The sequence below is a fragment of the Polypterus senegalus genome, chromosome 6 (assembly GCF_016835505.1).
Source record: "Polypterus senegalus isolate Bchr_013 chromosome 6, ASM1683550v1, whole genome shotgun sequence".
Classification (NCBI taxonomy): domain Eukaryota; kingdom Metazoa; phylum Chordata; class Cladistia; order Polypteriformes; family Polypteridae; genus Polypterus; species Polypterus senegalus.
In genome coordinates this window covers 63,835,588-63,859,116 of record NC_053159.1, presented here as the reverse complement: position 1 = coordinate 63,859,116, position 23,529 = coordinate 63,835,588, and the positions used below count along the sequence as shown (strand labels likewise).

At 36.1% G+C, this 23,529-nt stretch overlaps 1 protein-coding gene across 10 annotated transcripts in view; it reads right to left on the bottom strand.

Annotated features, from left to right (window-relative positions):
• Positions 1 to 23,529, bottom strand: part of ubr4 (ubiquitin protein ligase E3 component n-recognin 4) — a 196,896-nt gene that overhangs the window by 161,720 nt on the left and 11,647 nt on the right. For all 10 annotated transcript variants that reach the window (XM_039756137.1, XM_039756142.1, XM_039756141.1 and 7 more), the window contains exons 12-28: positions 15,942 to 16,041; positions 14,138 to 14,275; positions 13,938 to 14,055; positions 13,180 to 13,367; positions 12,927 to 13,083; positions 12,503 to 12,588; positions 12,258 to 12,424; positions 11,864 to 12,146; positions 9,317 to 9,449; positions 9,096 to 9,175; positions 8,535 to 8,663; positions 7,796 to 7,978; positions 7,588 to 7,710; positions 7,273 to 7,502; positions 5,532 to 5,650; positions 4,144 to 4,241; positions 3,898 to 4,055 (exon numbers count right to left, since the gene is read on the bottom strand). In XM_039756137.1, the coding sequence (XP_039612071.1) occupies positions 3,898 to 4,055; positions 4,144 to 4,241; positions 5,532 to 5,650; positions 7,273 to 7,502; positions 7,588 to 7,710; positions 7,796 to 7,978; positions 8,535 to 8,663; positions 9,096 to 9,175; positions 9,317 to 9,449; positions 11,864 to 12,146; positions 12,258 to 12,424; positions 12,503 to 12,588; positions 12,927 to 13,083; positions 13,180 to 13,367; positions 13,938 to 14,055; positions 14,138 to 14,275; positions 15,942 to 16,041 (2,490 nt within the window). The remainder of the gene's footprint in view (positions 1 to 3,897; positions 4,056 to 4,143; positions 4,242 to 5,531; positions 5,651 to 7,272; positions 7,503 to 7,587; positions 7,711 to 7,795; positions 7,979 to 8,534; positions 8,664 to 9,095; positions 9,176 to 9,316; positions 9,450 to 11,863; positions 12,147 to 12,257; positions 12,425 to 12,502; positions 12,589 to 12,926; positions 13,084 to 13,179; positions 13,368 to 13,937; positions 14,056 to 14,137; positions 14,276 to 15,941; positions 16,042 to 23,529) is intronic.

Here is a 23,529-nt window from a genome sequence, read left to right as displayed (position 1 = left end):
TGATACCTAATGGCAGCCAAGGTGCCTTTGTCAAGCCTGTAGCGGTCTGTGTGACCCTCCATGGATATGCCTCCCCAGACAAATCATTAACCCACCACCAAACTGCTCATGCTGAATGATGTTACAGGCAGCATAATGTTCTCCATGGCTTCTCCAGACCCTTTCACTTCTGTCACGTGCTCAGGGTGAACCTGCTCTCATCTGTAAAAAGCACAGGGCACCAGTGGTGCATCTGCCAATTCTGGTATTCTATGGCGAATGCCAATCGAGCTGCATGCTGCTGAGCAGTGAGCTCAGGGCCCATTAGAGGACATGGGGCCCTTGGGTCACCCTCATGAAGTCTTTCTGGTTGTTTGGTCAGAGACATTCACACCAGTGGCCTGCTGGAGGTCATTTTGTAGGGCTCTGGCAGTGCTCATCCTGTTCCTCCTTGCCCAAAGGAGCAGATACTGGTCCTGCTGATGGGATATGGACCTTCTATGGCCCTCTCCAGCTCTCCTAGAGTAACTGCTTGTCTCCTAGAATCTCCTCCATGCCCTTGAGACTGTGCAGGGAGACACAGCAAACCTTCTGGCAATGACACGTATTGATGTGCCATCCTGGAGAAGTTGGACTACCTGTGCAACCTCTGTAGGGTCCAGGTATCGCCTCATGCTACCAGTAGTGACACTGACTGTAGCCAAATGCAAAACTAGTGAAGAAACAGTCAGAAAAGATGAGGATGGAAAAATGTCAGTGGCCTCAACCTGTTAAACCATTCCTGTTTTGGGGGTCATCTCATTGTTGCCCCTCTAGTGTATCTGTTGTTAATTTCATTAACATCACAGCAGCTGAAACTGATTAACAACCCCCTCTGCTACTTAACTGACCAGATTAATATCCCATAAGTTTCATTGACTTTATGCTATACTCTGATTAAAAAGTGTTCCTTTAATTCTTTTGAGCAGTATGACAGCAACACTCATAACTCACAACAGTGACAAAACAATTACATTGACAATCATGTTACGTTATTTTCAAAATGTTTCCTTTTCTTTTTCATTCCTTCCTTAACACACTACTTCTCCGCTGCGAAGCGCGGGTATTTTGCTAGTATATTATATATCTGCTCCTGCTTCAGGGGCCATGCCCAAGCGCTAACGGAAGATGCTAACGATTGCCGAAAAGGTAAAAGTTTTGGATATGTTGAAGGAACGGAAAAGCTACACCGCTGTAGGACGCCATTATATGCTTAAATTAAAGAAAAACATTTGCGATTTGGGGCAAATTTACGTGTGTGATTACATACGATTAATCAAGATTAATTCTTACACAGCCTCTAATTAATTGGATTAATTTTTTTTAATCGAGTTCCACCCCTAATATATATATATATATATATATATATATATGCCAGCAACACTCATGACAATGACAAAACAATTACATTGTCAATCATGTTACGTTATTATTAAAATGTTTACTTTTCTTTTTCATAACTTCTTTAACACACTACTTCTCCTTCTTGGCCTTGGTATTCTACTTGTATATATATATATATATATATATATATATATAAAATATATAAAAAAATCTATCTATATAAAAATATAGATACTAAAAAAAGGCAAAGCCCTCACTCATTTACCATTAATTCTCCAACTTCCCGTGAAGGCTGAAATTTGGCAGGCTCATTCCTTACAGCTTACTTACAAAAGTTGGGCAGGATTTATTTCGAAATTCTACGCGTAATGGTCATAACTGGAACCTATTTTTCTCTATATACTGTAATGGACTTTAGCTTGATGGCCGTGGGGGGCGGAGCTGCGTGTCACATCATCACACCTACCACGTAATTCACGTGACCTGATTGTGAAGCATGATGCGAAAAAAGAAGGAAGAGCTCCCAAAGAGCGCTGAAGAAAAACGCATACAAGCTTATTCATAAGTGCAGTTACTGTGGAAACAAAGCACGGTATAAACCCTAAGTTTAAATTAAGTTTATGGACACGCTCCCACTGGCGTTTGTCATGCCTTCGTCGAATACTTTATTCGCGAGATACAAGTTTAATGAGAACACACGAGGTATAAACGAGACTTTGGATCACTTTGTAACGGAGTTAAAATTGCTGTAGCAAGAAACTTTTAAGTGCCAGGTCTTAGCTAACATTAAATAAAGCCGTGGACATCGCAACATCACACAAGAGAGCAGCTCACGTGGACTGAGCGCATGATGCAGTGATCACTTCCATGCATCAAACCTGTTCAAAAAACGCATTACATAATTGACAAGGTAGGAAAAGAATATGCTCCGAGCTGAGCTCCACAGCTAACCCGTTCTTACAGAAGCAAACTTGTCACGCTGCCACCAAATACTCAGAAAAATTCACAAGTTAATATACACTCTGTCTCTAGAGTTTCTCCACACTCAATGTATTCCTCGCATTCCTGTTATACCCTCTGATCTCCCATTTCAATTCTGATGCCTCCAATTTCCAGTAAGGCTCTGCTGCGCGATGACAAGTACTGTAATAAGTCTCAGGGAAAGACGCTACAAAAGGTTGATTTCAGACAAGATTGCTTTTCTCCTGGACAACTATAAGTTGCATTCTCAAGAGTGAGCTCGTGCAGCTTCATCATATTACAACCAGAGTGCTGAACTGACAATGTGCTATATAAAGAGAACTATAACAATCGTAATAAACAATAGAACAGCGGAGAACCTGTGGATTAATTAAAAAGGCAGCTTCCTTGGCAAAGCAAGGAAAAAGGATGGCCTTATGTGTCGTTCGTTTATAAAACAGCGGAGAAGCTGTGTAAAGGCTGCTTCACACAAAACCAGCGGAGCACCTTATACAAGCAGGCAGTCAGTTAAAGAAGGGAATCAATAAATATCTATAATCGTGATATACGAACAGTATGCGATTACTTTGTTTCATTGCCTGGTCTAATAGTCTGACAAACCAAAACTCAAAAAAGCTCCAGGAGATTACGAAATATGCAGCTAAAGTTATTGGGGTTGATGTAGATGATTTGACTAGTGTGTGTCAGAGGGCAGTGTTAAAGAAACTGGAAATTATCTCAACTGATGACAGTCATCCATTACATGTATAACTAAAGTTTAGTAAATCAGGAAGGATAGTTGTTTTGAAAACCCATACAAATCGCTCCAGAAACTCCTTTTTTCCTAGTGCCATACGACTTTTGAATAAGAAATATCAGAGATAATGATTAAGGTTTTGATATATATCCTGTATCTTTCTTTTGGTGTAAATATGCATTATCTAACTGCCTTACCTTAACCTTTCTTGTTTCTATTTGTCCGTTTTATTTCATTCTGTCTGTTATTAGATGCAACTGAGAAGGCAAATTTCATGTTTTCTTGTGTAAACATAACTAAATAAAGAAACCTTAAACAAGCTCCTGGAAATGTTCTATCAGTCCACATCAGCCAGTGTGGTGTTCTATGTTACAATCTCCTGGGGAAGCAACTTGTGCATTAAAGCACAATACCTGAACAAACTTATGAACAAAGCCTGCTCTATCATAGGGCAGACCCTGGACACACTGGAAGCTGTTGTGCAAAAGTGGATGGTGGCAAAACTGGGTGACATCATGAAAAATCCCCTACATCCACTCCAGGCTGTGCTCTCTTTTACTTATTTTTCTTTTTCTTTTATTTATCTGTCTGTCTATCGATTGGATGACCTTTCCTTTAAGTCTGTATTATTTATGTTTGCGATTCTGTATTCATTTGAATTTCTTCAGGAGATTAATAAAATTTATCTAATTAACCTGTCCATCAATATAAAAAGAACTTTAGAAAGTGCCTTTCCTGGACACTTTTACACAGAAAAACAAATATAATCTGAAGACATACTGTCTATCAACAGTATCCAGACATATTTTTATACTTACACTGTGAGATCTCCTGTCAATCTGACCAAAGATAGCATAATATGCTTTAGTGAGGCAGTAAGGGGCAAATTCTGGCTACTCAATGTCCCCAGATGAGCAGCCTGGATGGCACTTATGTAACTTTCTGAAGGAATTGTATCATTGGCAAAGGCATTTCGCTGCAAAAAAAATCACCAGTATTATATGGATATTTTCCTACAGTGATAAAGGAAAAATGTCACACTTTGAAGGGGAGGGTGCACATACCCACGAACCAATGTTGGGAAACTCGTTGGTATGAATATTATTCCATGTTTCACATAGTGTCTGGACTGCAGAAGGAAGGTTCTGTACCACAGCCTGACCTGTACAAAAAGTCAGGGAAAAATGAGCATAATTTTTACAATTATTACTGCAAATGACTACACAAAGTCTAAATACTAACTATCCCCAAATATGGCTGCGACTTATAGGGCATAAGAAGTAGATTAACTTGATGAGATTGCCTCCTGTCTTTCTTTCAATTGACATTTCTTCAAATTCAGTCACATTCTGTTCAACATTTATCAGTCATTACACAGGCCTGTCTTTAAATTCATTTTACCTCCAGATACTGCAAACAGTGAGGTGTTCCACTTTGTGGAACTCTGACAACTATCAGAATAATGTGTAAAACAGACTAACATTAGCCTGCACCAAAAAAAAAATAAATAAATAAAACAAAGGAACCTTCAAATACATGAAATGTTGCAAAACTAGAATTTTGACATGCATGTCCCGGGGAGTTAAAACTATAAATCTTAAGTGTCAATTATAGAGCTTGAAGGTTATAGGCTACTGCAGTGTTTTCAATCAGTGGTGTGCCGTGAAAATAATGTAGCACAGCTGGGTCTGATCCTGAGAGGGACAACTTCAGGTGGTCGAAACCTGTCAGAAGAGAACAGGATTGATTACCTGGAGGAGCTGGCATAAAAGCAGCCAAAGCGATCACCATGTTGTACACAATGCACTCAAGAACACTTCAGACACGTCTCCTGGCTACTAGAGTCTATCTTCCTGGGTGTATGGTCACCAGCAAGTCTCACAGGACTGGCAGATAGTAGGCATACAACTTGCCCCTGAGTCAGAGAGGGGCAGGCAAAGGCACAAAGCAGCTGGGAGATGCCAGAAAAATACTTTTTTACTGGCTTATCTCATAGTCCAGACCCTTTGGACAGTTGAGCATGCATGTGAGATAGATACAATGGGTTTGTGCTTAGTAAAATAGTGGTTGGGATGTTTTTGGTTACACAAAAAAAATAAAAATAAAATGTACCACCATAGAGGAAAGGTTGGGAAACACTGGGCTTCAAACATTCTAGTTTGGACTTTATTTCATATGGCATATTTTGACTTCTACAAAAAATGCAATACAATAAATATGGAATTTAGATATAGTTTAACAAAATATAAAAATAAATGGCGAGTAGTTCAAATTTTTGCTAATGGCAAATATGTTAAAATCTCTGTATTTTTTCATTGCTGACATAAGTTTTGTTTTTGATATAAAGAAAACCATAAAGCCAAACTCTGTGAAACAGAGCACTAAAATAAAAATAAAAATTCTAATGTTGTTGTTTCATGATGTTGCTAAATTACATTTGTTATTTACCCACCCAATGTGTTTGCTTTGCAGCGGGTTGATCCCATAGAAAGCACTGCAGCATAGGCTTGCAGCCTCTCATCTGTTGGTTTGTCTTCACTCGTATTTGGAAGATTCATTAGCAAGTAAGACCTAAAGAATTGTGCAGGAAAGGAGAAAAAAATAAAATAAAACAGCATCTTTCCATTTGTTTTCAGTTACAGAGTGCCATCCATAATATTCGTGACAAAGACATTTTTCCTCGATTTACACCAGTGCTGCACAGTTTAAAATTACACAAAGCAAACAATTCAGATGTGATTAAAAGTGCACATTGAAGACTTTAAGGTAAGGGTGTTTGCAGACATTTCTTTCACACCATGTAGAAATGACAACACTTTTTCAACATGGTCCTCCCATTTCAGGACACCATAATGTCTGTTACATAGCAATAATAGGTACATTAGAACAGTCATATTCAGATATTTGTTGCATATTATTTACATGCAACAACTGCCTGAAATCAGGGATTCAAGAATTTTTCATTTTTAGCTTTAAAAAACAAGTTGCCTGAGTGGTATGACTGGGATCATTATCTTTTTATAGGATGAAGCACCATCCAATGTCTTTGGAGGCATTTACTGGAACTAGAGCAGCTAAGGTGTTTCTATACAACTCTGAATTAATTTTGCAACTTTGTTAGCAGTTACATCATCAATAAAGATAAGTGGACCAGTACTTTTACCATCCATACATGAACAAACCATAACTCAACCACCTCCATGTTTAACAGATGAGGTAGATCTTGAGCAGTTCCTTTATATCTCCACACTTTGCACTTGCCATCACACTGATACAAGTTAATCTTTGTGTTGTCTGTCCACAAGATCCTTTCCCAGAATTCTACATGCTCTTTTACGGACCTTTTGTAAACTGTAATCTGGCCCTCCTGCTTTTATGGTTAACTACTGGTTTGCATCTTGCAGTGTGACCTCTGTTGCTGTTCATAAAGTCCTCTGCGGATAGTAGTCTCAGACACATACATATTTGTCTCCTAAAGACTGCTTCTAATATGTCGGAATATGTATTTGGAATTTTTTTTTTATTACTATCGTGAGGATTCTTCTGTCATCAGCAAGGGAGGTCTTCCTTGACAGACAGTTGATTTAGGTAATTCTAAGGGTTTACCAATGTTTCTAATTGGTTTATTTCTATATTTCAGCCTCATAATGGCTTCCTCCACTTTAACTAACACAGCTCCTATCCTCATGCTGAACAATACCAACTACAGAATCCAAAGGTAGTTTGTAGGTAGAAGCAAGTCTAGGTATCTTATGCCCTCACTAATGAAGCAATGAATGAGTAATCACAAACACCTGTGATGCCAATTGTCCCAAACATTATGATTTCATGAAATGGATAATGTATAAAAAGTGCTGTCATTTCTACAAGGTGTGACTGAACTTTATTCAAATATTCTTAAATTGAAGTCTGCAATGTGTAGTTTAGTCAAGTCAGAATTGATTTGTAATTTTAAACTGTGGAGCAGATGGGTAAATCAAGGAAGAGTAAGTCTTTGTCTCAAATACTATGGAGGTAACTGAATATGTATCAGCAACATGTTTGAAGGAAGGACAATATTGTTGTAATTCTTTGAGTAAATACATAACTCTGCTCTGACAAGACAAAACGAAATCCAAAAATCTCAAAGTTTAACACTGCAGAAGAACTAGTTGTTCACACATAAAAGTGGCAGGTAAAAATGACTGACAAACCTGGCAAAAGATGCATATATGTCAATTAACTGCATTGTTGCAGGAAGTAGGTTCTTTATGATCTCTGAGGATTTGTGATGGTCTGTCTCAGCAGCTACCTTGGTGAAGTGCTCATCCAGAGACACCTGCACCTTTGAAATGACTGCATCAAGAGTATAAATCGTCTGCAGGTTAGGCAGGCGATGTAGAGGAAGAATAGCATTGGTTTCAACACAGCAGAAGGAGGAAATCTGCAGAAGAAATATAACAGTATATAAGCAGAACAGTACTGACATCATACAGTGAAAAAAGCAAAATAAGTATAAACAATCTTACTTGCTTGGCAATGTACTCCTCAGCCAAATCCACATCATATTTAACAGCACTACACCTATTTGATGCCAGAACCATCAAGGATGCAGCTTCATCAGATTTCATCCCTTGTTTTACCAGATGTTCCTAGGAAATACAGATAGAGATTTAATTCTACATACTAGTAATGTTACAAGCCATAAATAAGTACCCTGAAATTTTGTCTTCTCACCTTAACCCAGTCCACATAGGTGCTCACTCTCAGCCTAGAAGACCAACGCAATGTATGCAGGATGTCATATTCATTTAGCTCTGTGCTGCCAGAAGCCAGCTGACTAACATATGCCTTGGAAGGAGGAAGGACACCAAGTATCCTCCAGAGAATCAGGAAGTAATATTGAAGAGAGCAAGCCTCCTGAACCATAAAAAGGGATGGTCAAATAAGTAACATTATCACAAAAACAGAACTGGAAAAATGTTACAAAGATAACGTGGAGAGTAACAGACAGAAATTATCAAAGAAACTCCAACATCACATATAAAGTCTTAAGAACTGTGCCAAAGAATGAATAACAAAGAATTTGACCTATTGAACCTTAAAGAAATGAAGAGTAAAGTATGGTCCTGAAAAACAGAACTGCCTAAGAACATCTTAGGCTACGAAGGGACATATTTACAATTCAGAGCTTCTTAAATTAACCGCTTTATTTTCCTTGAATGATTATCTTCCACACACATGCACACAGTCACAACTTTGACCATACACTTCTCCGACAATTTCTCAATCAAAAAAAAAACAGCTGTCTGCCATAATCGGCAGAGATGTTAAATTATTAGTCATTTTATTTATATTCTATCCTAATATAATATTTTTATAAGCAGAAAAAGGGAAGTTCAAATAATGCAATTTGTAACAGGGGTTTGGAAAGAAAATCAAATACACAGGCCAAAGCAACTGTTTTTTTGCATACCAGTGGTGTAATAGTTTTGGATTCCTCTCTTCTAATGGTATCAAACTGAGATCCAGCAGACAGTAGAGTGATCAAAGAAGAGTACAAGTGGTCATACTGAACTGCTCCATTAAAGAGAATATGGAAAATCTGCCAGAGATACAAAGATGAAATATTAGTGATGAATCTACTTAAAGACCTTTCTGGTTATACTACTCCAAATTCAAGTGATTAAAGAGGGAACAGAAAATGTGTTTTCGGTGACTCATAGGAATTTCATATCAACGAATAAGAATGAAGAAAAAAAAAAATAGTATTGGTAAATGATAGAAGATGACAATGATAAGAATGAAAGAAACAGACTTCTAAGCAATAAGCTAGGCTGGGGCTAAACAGAAGGGCTAAACAATGTGGTCTGCTAAAATATGAAAAAAATTTACAAGCATAATTAATTACAATCATAATTTAATTTACAAACACAATACAAACTTAAACTAAATTAAATGAAGTCTGCATCAGAGAAACACTTAAAAGCATTATCAAGATTATAGACGTGGCAAAAAAATACAAGAGAGATATTACCTGGCAGTCTAAGCGACTTGCATCATCTTCAGATGGCTCTGGAGAGAGGACACAGTAGAATTTCGGCTGTGGAGTGGAATCTGTCAAATAAACATGTTATAAGTATTCAGATGAAGAAGATAACATAGCCTTACCAATCCTGTGAAGAAGTGTTCTATAGTACAATGCAGAAAAAAGAACAAAGCATTATGTTGGAACTATACAATGATTTTGTAACTTACCTGACGGACAGTGTTTTGTCCAGTTTTCTTCAACCTCTTTGAAGCCATGGTACAGTGGAGTTGTACTTCGACGACTACTCTCCTGACTTGAGGTCACTGACACTTGAGGTGGTGTTAGGAGATTATATTGTACCTGAAACAATAAAATCCACTTTTATGACACACTCTATCATGAATGGTTACCAACTTCTTATAGGACTACTTTAGTCTCACTCAGTAGTGCTTGTTTCATTATGATCTACCCTTTTGATTCCCTCCATCAGAAACTTCAAAAATCCTCAACCAAGCATTCTAAGAACAAAATTTCATTTACTCTATATACAAAAGCGCAAAGACGTGGAATTTCAATCTTGATTTTACTTAATTACACTCTGTACTCAAGGTACTATGCTATTTGCAAATATTAATATATTAAATTGGGCAGAAAGCTATCAAAATTTGAACGGATACTTAAACTGATATTAAAAGTTAATTAATAAAATAAAAATATTCTGCAAACAGGATTCTTTTGACATCAGTGCCCCATGTACCAGTGGTTGTGAAAATTACAATATGTAAACAAAATATACATAACTTAACCACCAATCAAAAACAGCACCAAGAAAAATTTAGCAGGGGGTCACTGGATTTGCATGGGAGAACCAATGCGCAATTCCACCATAAATAAAGGCCACATTGTTTTTGATGCAATGCCTGAGACAGTGCATAAGAAAGATTACAGAAAACAGAACTTCATCCTGTATTTTTGAGCAGGGGACAGCTGTAGCAATTGCTTTTGATTTGTTTTTTCAATACCAAATACTTAACTGTGCTGCATTTTGGGTTGCCTTCTCTGTAATTTTTTGTTAGTTGTGGTAATTACAACTCGAAGACACATGATATCCGATATGGTGTTCCACAAGGCTCTATCCTGGGTCCGCTGTTGTTCTCAATCTATATGCTTCCGTTAGGTCAGATTATCTCAGAGCACAATGTGAGCTATCACAGCTATGCTGATGACACACAGCTGTACTTATCAATAGCACCTGATGACCCCGATTCTATTGATTCACTAACACAATGTCTGACTTGTATCTCAGAATGGATGAATAGTAACTTTCTCAAGTTAAATAAAGAGAAAACTGAAATCTTAGTGATTAGCAATAATGGATACAATGAGGCTATTAGAAATAAACTGGATACATTAGGATTAAAAGTCAAGACGGAGGTAAAAAGCTTAGGGGTAATTGTTGACTGTAATCTGAATTTTAAATCGCATATTAATCAGATCACTAGGACAGCATTTTTTCACTTAAGAAACATAAGTAAAGTTAGACCTCTTATATCACTGAAAGATGCAGAGAAATTAGTTCACGCGTTTGTTTTCAGTCGACTAGATTACTGTAAGGCACTCCTCTCAGGACTACCCAAAAAAAAATCGATTGCAACTAGTGCAGAATGCAGCTGCTAGAATCCTAACTAGGAAAAAAAAATCTGAACACATTACTCCAGTTTTGATGTCACTACACTGGTTACCTGTGTCATTCAGGATTGACTTTAAAATTCTGCTTATGGTTTATAAAGCCTTAAATAATCTGCCCCATCTTATATATCGGAATGTCTGACACCTTATATTCCAAATCGTAACCTCAGATCCTCAAATGAAGGTCTCCTTAGAATTCCAAGAACAAAGCTTAAAAGAAGTGGTGAGGCGGCCTTCTGCTGCTATGCACCTAAAATCTGGAATAGCCTGCCAATAGGAATTAAGCCAGGCTAATACAGTAGAGCAGTTTAAAACACTGCTGAAAACATATTACTTTAACATGGCCTTTCTATAACTTCAATTTAAATTAACTTAATCCTGATACTCTGTATGTTCAATTTCCTTATAATAACTACTCATGGTGGCTCTAAAATCCGTACTGACCCCTACTCTCTTTTCTGTTTCTTTGTGGTGGTGGCCTGCGCCACCTCCACCTACTCAAAGCTTCATGATGCTCCAACAACGATGGATGGATTTAAAGGCAGAAGTCTACGTGACCATCATCATCAAGCCCTTCCGTGAGAACCCTAAATCCAAAGAGGACTGTTTCATTTATGTTAGGTAGAATGCCCAGAGGGGACTGGGCGGTCTCATGGTCTGGAATCCCTACAGATTTTATTTTTTCTCCAGCCGTCTGGAGTTTTTTTTTGTTTTTTCTGTCCCCCCTGGCTATTGAACCTTACTCTTATTTCGATGTTAATTAATGTTGATTTATTTTGTTTTTCTTATTGTGTCTTTTATTTTTCTATTCTTTATTATGTAAAGCACTTTGAGCTACTTTTTGTATGAAAATGTGCTATATAAATAAATGTTGTTGTTGTATGTTTGACATTGCTGGGTAAAACTTAATCTCCGCTATTGAGATACTGAATAGAATGTTGGGGTAAGAAGCTGTTGTCATGTTCATACTAATACATTTCTGAAGTCTCAGTGATTCACATCTACAGCCTATAGAAACAATATATCTAGGTTTTCACCTTATACTTATATGGTCTATTTAACAAAGTTTTACCTTCATACTTTACCTGTTCAAAGAGATACAATGGAGGCTTGGAATACTGGTGAAGCATGTATTCAAAAACCAGAAGTAGCCGTGATAAATTGAGAGGCACAACCTGCAGCTGAGTGTCTGAATGAGCCACCACCTCTGATATGGCCTGTGTACACATAGTTATCACAGCATGACGTCCCTTTTCAGAAAAGTTGTGGAAGATCAGAAGCAATAGCTGCAGGTGCTCCACATTCAGGTCTTCATTATCTCCAGGAAGAGATCCTTGTAGGGCATGCTGCTTTAGAGTTCCAACAAATCTGTAAAGATATTACAAAACAAATTGTTTACTGTAATGGATAAACAGAATCCCCTTCCTTGACTCTGATCTGTTCTACTAACTACATATATAAGTGCATTTGTCAGCTTACCTCTCCCACACCTTCATGCACTCTGGTACATCTTCTGTATGGGTACCAGCTTTGTGCTGCCAGAGTAGCAGTAGTCTAGAAAGCACAGAGAGACTTTGGGGATGAATGTACATTGGCCAGGGTCCTTCAGAAAATGGAGCAATCCCCAACTGCTGCAGCAGAGTGCTCTGAATAAAAGAAATGTAAAATTACATAATATACAAACAGTTGAAAGTAGAATGTAGATAAAAGAAGCTTAAACTCACTTGGAGAGTAGGTGAGGGTAAGTCAGAAGTTACTAGAGAGTGGTTGAAATGATATAATGCAGCTGCAAACTCATCATCAGATGACCCTATAATGAAACCAAGTCATTACACAAGTGTGCATAATACAGGAATTCTGGGTACTACAAACATATTAGGATAGATGTGTTTAGAAAAGCAAATGATAAACATGAATTAAATCTGCAATCAATTCCATGATCAGTGGGTGAAATCTGAAGAATTGCCTTTGTGACCTCATCCCCACCAACCCTATTTTAACGTGCTTACAAAAAAATTCTGTTGCCTACAAAGCTGAGTTAATAAAGCAGAAGTGTAGCAAAACTAACCAGAAAAATACTAATGATGCACAACCACTTGACTGTGTGCACTGATCCAATTAACCAATTGCTGTTTAAAATAAACATACCTTTGGCATCTCTGTCAACATCTTTGATGATGCTGGCTAGCATGGCCATATGTTGCTCTGTGATTGATACACTCAGATAGTTTCGAATAAAATTATTCCTGGATTTTAGCATTGATGTGGTGATAAAATTCAGAATGCTGGAAGCCAAACTTAAAAACTGTAAAATACAATTATACAGTAATTACATCTGATGAAAAATTTCACCTGCTAATAAATACTGCTCATTAACTTACTAAAAAGTAATGCATCTTACCAGCTCAGGGTCCTTTCGGCTAGCCAGGAGATTACCATTTTCCCCAGCACTCTGCTTGCTTGGACTCTTGAGCCTTGGGGATGTTTCCAAAGGTGGTGGCGGAGGAGGAGGAGGAGGTGCCACCTTCTCCTTACTTGGAGAAATGGTCTCTTCAAACCACAAACCAAGAATAGGTTCACTGTCATCATCTAAAAGATGAAAAAATAAGTAAAACTCATCTTAAAAATGAACTGATAAGCACAGAAATTGGCCCTTCCCAAAAATAAAAAGCAGAAGCAGTGGAAACTCCACACTTTTTCTATTTGAAATATACCAAATACATACTATAATCCAATACCCGGTGGTGGAAATTGCCAGCTGGAAGTGCATTACTGTCTTTTTGAAGCCTTCTTCTACTTTGAAGGTATCAATTAATTTAATTTTCAGATCATCAGTAAGCCCATAGTTGCTGAGTGATGCACAATGTTTGAAGCACCAAAGAATTTATTAGGCTCTGACTAATGACTTAACAGGTTTTGAGACCTTAAAACTGGAAAGGTGTTCAAACTTGCAAATTCTATATTTTTTTCTTGCACAATTGCAATTCGAAATAACATTTTCATAAAATGCCAAAGTTTTAGTTTATTTGCTGTCAAAGTTGCATTTACTATCATTTTTACTTTATATGCCAGTAAAATATGTAATTTGGCGAAGGGTGTAAAAACCTTGCTTGGAACTGTATTCCCATGAAAACTAGCCTTCCAAAAAATGGCATTTACCTTGACTGCTGTCTTCTTCTGTACTACTAAAATCATCTTCATAGTATGTGTTAGAGTCTGTCGAGGCACTAGCATCACTACTAACAGAGCCCTTCCTCTGGCGCTGAAGGACACACGCCTAAAAGAGAATTCCATACGTATGGCTTAAGTCATCCAACTTCATTTATAGCCATTTTGCTCCAATGGTATTATCAGTTTACCTTTCTGTAGGAGGTAGAAAGCAATGTAAACAGCAAGTTTGTGAGTGGGACAGAGTCAATAAGTCTCTGAACTCGCTGAATAGAGGTGCTCTGGGCCATAATGTTCAGTTCAGCTGGAGGGCCATCTCTGTCCCAACCCTAGATTTAAAAAAAAAAATAAAACCCATTAAACTCCAAATAAACAAAAACTTCTATTTATAGGGCCATCCAAATGCAAAACAGCAAGAGATGTGAAGATATAGTATGAACTATGTCAACACAAGATGGAAAGCCAGAAAAGTTTTTTTCAGGTTCAGCACTGAAGGGAAATTTCCTCAGCATATTTTTACTTGTTACATTACACATCTAACCATAAAAAGAATCAGAATCTTTGGGTGGTAAGTATACACCCTTCAAATTTTGTTCAAATTTAATCAGTTGCAATGCAATGAATGACCTCAAATGGTGAAAGGATAAGCAGTAAACTAAATTAAGCCTTGCAAGGTGAAGCAAGCAGTTTGCACAGGTGTCCCAATTTCTTTTGATTACCAAAAAAACCCTCTGTCTTTCTTAAAGCTGAGTTGGAACATACCCCCTCTGAAGTTCTAGCTGGACAATATTCCAGTGATAATGGCAGGAAAATGCAATTAACAAATAAAATGAGACAGATGACTATTACCCTTAGAACCATAGCCAGCATTATTTAGAGAAATTGCAAAAAAAAACACATAAGTACGGTGTCCTACACAATCCAAAGGCAATTGGAAACTGGGAAAAAAAAAAAAAAAAAACTGTTGACAGAAAGAGATCTGGCATTTTCTGAGGGTCACCAGCTTGTATGATAGGCACCTCATAGCATTACAGCTTCAAGCACAGCTTAATGGTGGTCGAAAAAAACAACTGTTTCTACTGTGAAGAGGAGACTTTGTCCAGCCTGCAGTAGTCCATAGCCAGTATTTCAAGGCTTCATTTTTTCCTTTAAAGAATGGCTCTCTTATTGACACTCTCCCTGTCAAACTTGCATCACAAAGTCCCTCTTCACATCAGAAGCAAAGATGTGCTTTATTTGACCACTGGTAAGCAGTGCTTAAACCTGTGGTGTTGTGAGGTGCCTATCATTCAAACTGGTGACTCTTGGAAACTTGTCTTCTGACTAGGTTTGCCAGATGTCTTCCTATCAGAGTTTTTTCCACTTTCCAATTGTCTTCAGATTGTGTAGGACACCTTACTCACTGACACTTTCATTTAGAGAAACAGCAAAAAATAAATAAATAAAAAGGCCTAAGGGAAATAATGTTCTGCCTCATTTTATGTTAATTGCCATTTTCTTGCCATTATCACTGGAATATTGTCCAAGTAGTACTTCAGAGGGTGTAGTAACAGTGTGTTCCAACTCTGCTTTAAAGACAGACAGAGGGTTTTTAAGTAATAAACTAAAATTGGGACACCTGTGCAAAACTTGCAAGACTTAATTTACTTTAATTGCTGCAGAACACCTGTAGGTTGTAACCTATTAGTTGCTCCCTAAAGAGGGTCCATTTGAAATATTCGATATTCCTTTAAGTTTTTGCTAACCTACACATTAAATTTAAACCTCTGTCAGTTTACTGCTTACATTTTCACCATTTTAGGTATTTCATTGCACTTCAAATGATTAAATATGAAGAAAAATTGAGGTGTTCTAAAACTTTTGACTGGAAGTGTATAGTGTAAATTGAGTCTTCAGTGAAATGGTGTGGTTCCTTTAGAACAGAATATGCTTTGGGGAAAATAAACATGTTTCAGAAAGAGAGCACTTCATACTCCACCTAAGCTTCAAACTGACCCTATGAAGTGCTTCAACTTGCAGATCCTGGAAGAGTGATGTGAGTAACTTGATTGAATGGTTTGCCAGAACAACAGCAAGAACCCCAAATCCTTGATGTCTGTTGGAAACAGAAATACATTTTCACCATATAAAAATGTGAGATGAAATATGCAGTCAGTTTAGGATTTTTAAAATAGCAACAAAAATAAAATTAAGTTCCAGCTAGCAGACAAAAAAAAAAACCACTAAAGTATAAAGACTGTCAAATCAGGCATATACTTACATTTGAATATTCATATTAAGGTATACATTTACATATATTCAAATATAGATTAAATACCCTGGGCTACTTATACAGTGCATTTGTACCATTTGTGCTTTTAAGATATATTTTACTATCAGCATTAAGTTGGTACTCTGTAAAGCATTAAGCAGAGCATGCTTCAAACTGTCACAGTAACTACATTTATTTCCTCTCTCTGTTTTACCTAAACTCATTAATAGTGAGTCTTTATATAGTTTACAAATGAATCAACTGAAATTGCTAAATGTTGCATAGTAAGAATAGTCAAGCAATTCCTCATTATCATCATTTAATTAGCAGACATGTTTAAGACTGAGTTATGAATACAGAACACACTTTTAAAATACAAAACAAAATAGCGTAGATGTAGTTTGTTGTATAAAGAGATGAAAAGCAGTAGTCTTAAAAACAAAAAAATAAACAAAGCTAGTGGAAGATGGCATGCTGGGTCCGACTTCATACTTTAACAGAGGATATTAGAATAAGAAACTAAACTAACTACTCTTTCCTCCAATTTTTTATATTTGGAAGATATAATAGAAATAACCTGTTTTATTAATTATTGTAATTAATTTGAGGCAAAGTGTGTCAAGTTAGTAGCCAACTATAACTGCCAATGTTGGCCAAAATAACTAAAACGAGCACTGTCAACATTGAAACAATGAGATTTGTTGAAACAAAGAAAATAAGAAAATATGCCAGCTTCGACTTGATATAACAAAATATTTAACAGTTGTAGCATAAAACATTAAATAATGGATCTCAGGTTCAAGAATTACTTTCATGATGGAAAATGATTGTTTAAAAACTGCTATAGTATAACTATAGATTGAAGAAAAGCACCACAGTGTAGAAAAAAACAATCCCAAAATGTACAGTGAATTACATGCTTAAGTACAAGGCTGTCCATTTTACTAATGAAGATACAAGCTAACCATTCAAAAACACAAACTGATAATCCTGGAAGTCATGTGCAATAACAGATGTGTAAAATACTACAATATTGCATAGCACATCTGAAGTTATACTGTTAAATGGTAGATCAAATAATTGCTCATTTAAATTTGTCAGCTTTGCCTTCAAGTAAGATTTTTTAAGTACATTATCTAAGTTATAAAAATCATACAGAACTTTTGCCAGTTGGAAAATCTAAGTTTTTTTTTATTGAAACTGAAGTAGAATGAAAAAGAAACAAATAACACTGCAGTTTTTAACTTGTAGGAACTTAAAATACTCTTCCAGTATAAACTTCAGTTTCTTCTAGTAATGATGAGTTTGTCTAGCATCCACAGCCTCCGAAGGTAGAAAAGTTTGCAATAAGTGTTCCTTATGAGAAAAAAAAATCCAACATCTATACTGTACAAACAAGTCGAATGATCAAATGAGTAAACCATAGATACACTGGGGACAATTCATTTTTATTTTACTGCCATTAATAGTACACACTATGGAAAGGCATCATTTACAAAAACTGCTTGTTCAAGTCATGACAAAGTTCTTTACAAGTAAATGCTCCTGAAATTCTCTTCAAGCAAGTCAACTTTCAAAATACAACCACACAATACAACCTCTTAAACAAAAGAAACACTAATGGGTTAAGCAAATTGCTTAGAGACTGACAGCAAATTAGTAATGGCACAAACATCTCTCTTAAAAGGTGAGAGACTCAAAAACATTAAATAAAGTACATGGGAATAACAGTAGTACCCCAGCTTCTTATTCAAACATAATTCTGTGTTGAGGCTACTAAATAAAATGTTTCCTATTGAAAATTACCATAACTAGAATTTAGATCCTTCTTTCCGTGTTTGGGATTTGACATTATGCTTATCTAGCTTTCCAAAAACCTATAGTATATAGAAAGTACTAAATATAGGCTTTAAGCTTACTCTAGCTATGCTGTATATAGTGCACTCAAGTGTTGTGATTATAAACTAGATATTCTGCCGAGTTTCTCCTGGAAGAGTGAAAAAATGTACATTACATGGAAAAAAAAAAAAGCAGATTTGACACTTATGACCTTACCTTCACATTAAAAATATATAGGGAGCACGTGTACTAAAACTGGAAAAATAAAAGGAAGAGTAGCATGCTATCTGGTACAAGGATGATGCACAAATTTGTTAAGTGATCCACATTTTTTTCCCAAACAGAAAATATCTCCACATGCAGACAATATGGCTCTCTAAATATCAGACACACAATTACCATTTGTCTTAAACATGTTAAAGAGAATTCATAAAATTTCTGGACTAAAAATTAAAAGTGTGCTCTTCTCCTGTCTCGCCTAAAACTCTCCAAAATGTTTCCAGGGCAAGATCCAACCTGCAAACGCTGCAATCAAGTCCCAGCCTCACTGGGTCACATGTTCTGGGCCTGCACCAAACTAACATCATTCTGGACCAAAATTTTTAATTACCTTTCAGACAGCTCTTAAAGCACAGAGGAAGCAGTTATTTCTGTATTTCTTTTTCTTCTCCATTCATCTCTACTGACTTATCAAACTTATCAATTTAGGTATGTTTACAAGCCTTAAATTTAAATATGTTTGCCTTGCTCGCTCTCTCTCAGGGGTGGGGGTAGACTTGTTCTCACTTCTACTTTTTGTAAAAATTAATTGATTTGTGTGGAATGATTGCAATAAAATTAATACAATTTAAAAAAAAAAAGTGTGCTCTTCTCAGTGAACTCTCGAGCACATCCTACCAGATTAGATAGCAATTTATTCACAATATCAAAACAGTTTAAATATCTGGGGATAACCATCACAAGTAAAAATTAAGATCTCTTCCTATACAATTTTGAAAGTAACACAGATAAAGCCAAACAAAATGCTAACAGATGGTTCACTCTCCTTGGCAGGGAGAATTAACACTGTTAAAATGAACCTGCTGTTTCAGAGCATACTAATATATGTAAACAAATCATTTTTAACAATTTTGACTCAATTATATTAACATCATTCATCCAGAATTCAAAAACGGCCACACATTTAAAAGGAAATTCTACAAAGATCTAAAGCAGTTTGCGACTGGGCAGCAAATATTTGCAAAACAAAATATTGTGATTAGGAAAAAATACATTCAGAATCCATACCTTCCTGGCTTGCAAAGGAAATCAAATCACACTCTAAATCTTACTTATATAACCAGTTTTGTGCTCCACTCAATATTAATCATCTGTTTCACTAGTAACCCAGTCATCAACAAATTACTTAAAATATCAAACCAATGCAGGACATATTTTATAATTTGAAATAAATGGTTGTACCTTTATGTTATTATTAGTTTGATTAGTAAAATGCAATTGTACTGCTCTGGTTTTAATACACAAAAAAAAAATCTATATTATATAGCATCTGCTGCTTCTGAGCTTATTAGACCCTTATGAAATTTTACAGTGAATTCAAGTGCAAGATTTAGAGAAATGGATGTCATTTTACAGAAAAATGCAATTTGTAGACCAGTAATAATAATTATCTCAAAAGTTCATAATAATATTGAAATGTTACAGGGTGTGTAGAATACATCCAAGTCGTTACTTGAGAAACAAATGAGTCAAGCAGTACACACACTCTCCTCTTCCCTCAGCAGTGCTCTTGACATACCCCCACAACAAAGTGTCCACCCTCTTACTCCCACCATCTTAAAAGACTTATTACAGCAGCTCAAGCATTGATCTCATCACAAATGGAGCGTCTGCTCGCTTATTATTTGCCCTACACAAAAACTGAATGTGACCTTTTTTGGGTAATAAAATTAACATTCAGAAACGAGGGAACAGATTATTGATACAACTAACCATTAAAGAGTTATTGAGCATCACACATAAAAATCTTATACTTTAACATGCCTAAATATTCCACAAGAACTATTGGGGACAGCCTTTGGGATGCACAGTATGCCAGTACTGACAAATGCTGAAATAAAAGAAATCTTAAAATGGCAAAGTACCTACATTTTATTAAATCTGGTACCAGAAGTAAATAGCAGCTTTAAAGCACATCATGCTCAGTCATTTATTAGTGTGATCACAACACACCAGTATCATTCTGGAAACAAGTACCAAGATTCAAAACCTAGTATCAACAAAGAAGTCAGAATTTTCATACCGATCAAACACTAATCAACATAAACACCTGAAATTGGCCTTATTTGGTTACACAATCATTTAATTCATTTGAAGTAAAAAAAATCACATCAATATTCTGTTGTGTTCTGGAGATACTGAGGTTAAGAGACTCAAAAATTTTCAGCAAAAACGGCAACATTTAGTGAGGCTGACTCAGTTTTACTTTTCTAGACATTTATAGGTAGAAAACTAGATATGTTATTAGCCTTTATTCAAAGTTGACTATACCATAAACAAATACTAAGTTTTATTGACGTAGGTGCAGTGGATTGTTTGAAGCATTTTGTTCACAAAATGATTTGTTCCATAACTTAATTTTTGTACAATATTACCAATTAAAGGAAACATCCAAAACTTTATAATATTTATCCACTTTCCAAACAGCAGACAATACCAGCAGCAACAAAATAAAGATTGAGGTTCTATTCCCATTCTTTACTCTGCCAGTTCATCACAAAGCACACTTACCCATACAAATCCAAGGTGTACTTTGTCTATTCACCTAACAAAATGCTTTAAGGGGAGAAGTGGGTCTGCAATTCATAAGGTCAAGCCCATATGAAAGGGTTGACACACATGAAAGTATTTTCGGGAAACGGTTTATTTAACAATATTTTAGCAAAAATATAAACTTGTCCAGGACACTGTGATCATATGACTGGTTACATGATATTTGGATTATCTGACACAAGGAATTTGTGATTTTCTGATAATGTTATATAAATGTCAATATTCTTTCTTGATGTTTAATATGTCTCCATTTTTAGGATTAAGTTGTTGTTATATAGTCATTCCTTCTGTGGAACTCTTAATAGTGGCACCCTGTAATCAGATGTTTTAGTTTTGGGTTGTATTTTTTTTTTAATCCGCATAACTGCTGGTTGTTCTATTGTGAAAAAAAATAAGGACTGTATACACATACAGAGAAACATTTACAAATTGGCTAGACAGGTATCTTAAAATGCCTTCTGAGAAACAGTCTTTCACTTTGCTATTCCCTAGCTCACAAGGAAGAGATTAGGTCTATCAAACAGCACCAAAATTAGGGTGTGAATGATCATATTAAAAACAAGCAAATTGAATATATCTGATTGTAGGTTACTACATATACATTTTTATTTAACATGCCTTTATATGCTTTGTTGTTTTTATTTTGCTCATAGTAATTCAACTTTATGACTTATGCACTGACACTTCTCCAAAATAAGGATTCTCTGCATGAAAAGTAACATGGTCAAAGAAAGGAAACCATGAAGCTTTACATCCCTGCATATGTGAAACCCATACAAATCGTTCACATTACTTTCTGATAGTGTGAAAGTTAATGCTGATCTATATTATATATAAGTCGCAGTACAGTAATTCTGTTCGCGTTTCAAAAAAAGGTGTTACTAGAAGTTCTAAATGTTGCATTGTCATAATCTTGTAGTATTTTCTCCTCATTATTTAAAAAAAACCCTGCTTGTGGAAAAGAATTAAACTAAACTGCATTCTTTCAACCTTTACAGATTAAGACAAACACCACACATAACCTTGATAGTGCATTCTCCTTTGCTTTAGGAATTGTGCGTCAAGCCAGAGGTGGCTATCATGAAGTGTATTTTCTTGACACTGAAAACGCTCTTTAAAATTGAGATTTCATACATTATAGTATTATGAATAAATGCTTAACAGTTTTACAAGAAATCATGGCTATCGACTTCAAAAGTGATAAAAAACAGCTTCAGGAACAAAACAATGCTTTTGAATGTATTGTTAGTACACTCAATTAAAAAGCAGAGCAGTGCAGAAGAAAAATCTGTCCAACCTAATAAATGTAAAAACACTGATTGTGGAAATGTGCAAAAAACAGGAAAAATACAAATGTGTTGCAGCATAGCATATCTGGGATCATAAGAAGCCAACATTTGTGTGAGGTTAAAAGAAAGACTGTTCGTTTACAGTGGAATGTCAGCACTTGACTTTGAAATATATATACAGTATATTTAACACAGATCTGAATTATGTTCAGACACAATGAAAAAGATAACAGAATTGTTTGTTTTTGGGGAAAACTTTTCATCAGTTGATTCTTAAAATGGTCACTGCGACAGTGTTAAAAGGGTTAGCTTTGAAAATTGTCCTTTGTATTAAAACAGGTTAATATTTACTTCCACAGCCTCCCTAAATTCAAATGAAAAACACCCTTATCAAGCCTGCAGAAACAAGAACAAGTCTGACTCCATTCCACACACATTATTTTGTTAAAATCGCCATTTATAATATCCAGAGTTTTAAACATCATCCCCCTCCCTTCATCAATGTTGGAAAAATCACTTTAAGAGACATCAAGAAATGTTCTAGAAACCTCAATTATCAGCTTTCATAATTTAAACTTGTATATATATTATTTCTAATTCCTCTTCAACAATTTGCAAAATGACTTGCTTCCAATCCATTTTGTGGCTCTGGCTACATCCAACTGTACTGATCTTAAAGTATGCTGTCTGTTATTCTCTAAATTCTACATTTAATAGTCATTCTCCAAACATCCCTGTGTCTTCATCTTGCGAGACACATTCCTCGTATCCAAGAGATTAAAGTCAGAAAAGCAACAGGTAATAGTCCCAGTGCAGTTATGGTTTGGTTTGGGATATGTTCCATGACTACCCTTGGAGGTCCAAAATCTTTCTGATATACATAAACTACAGCCATGGGGTATGGGGATAGGGGTTATCCTTGGAAAGTGAAAGGTCAGTGAAATAACAATGTTATTTTAAATATGTGTTGCTTGCAAGTCCAAGTGTTGTAAGCATATACAGTGCATCCATAAAGAATTCTACACACAACACCCCATAATGACAACATGAAAAAGTTTACTTAAGGGTTTTGCAAATTTATTAAAAATAAAAAAAACTGAGAAATCGCATGTACATAAGTATTCACAGCCTTTGCTCAATACTTTGTCGATGCACCTTTGGCAGCAATTACAGCCTCAAGTCTTTTTGAATATGATGCCACAAGCTTGGCACACCTATCCTTGGCCAGTTTCACCCATTCCTCTTTGCAGCACCTCTCAAGCTCCATCAGGTTGGATGGGAAGTGTCGGTGGACAGCCATTTTAAGATCTCTCCAGAGATGTTCAATCGGATTCAAGTCTGGGCTCTGGCTGGGCCACTCAAGGACATTCAC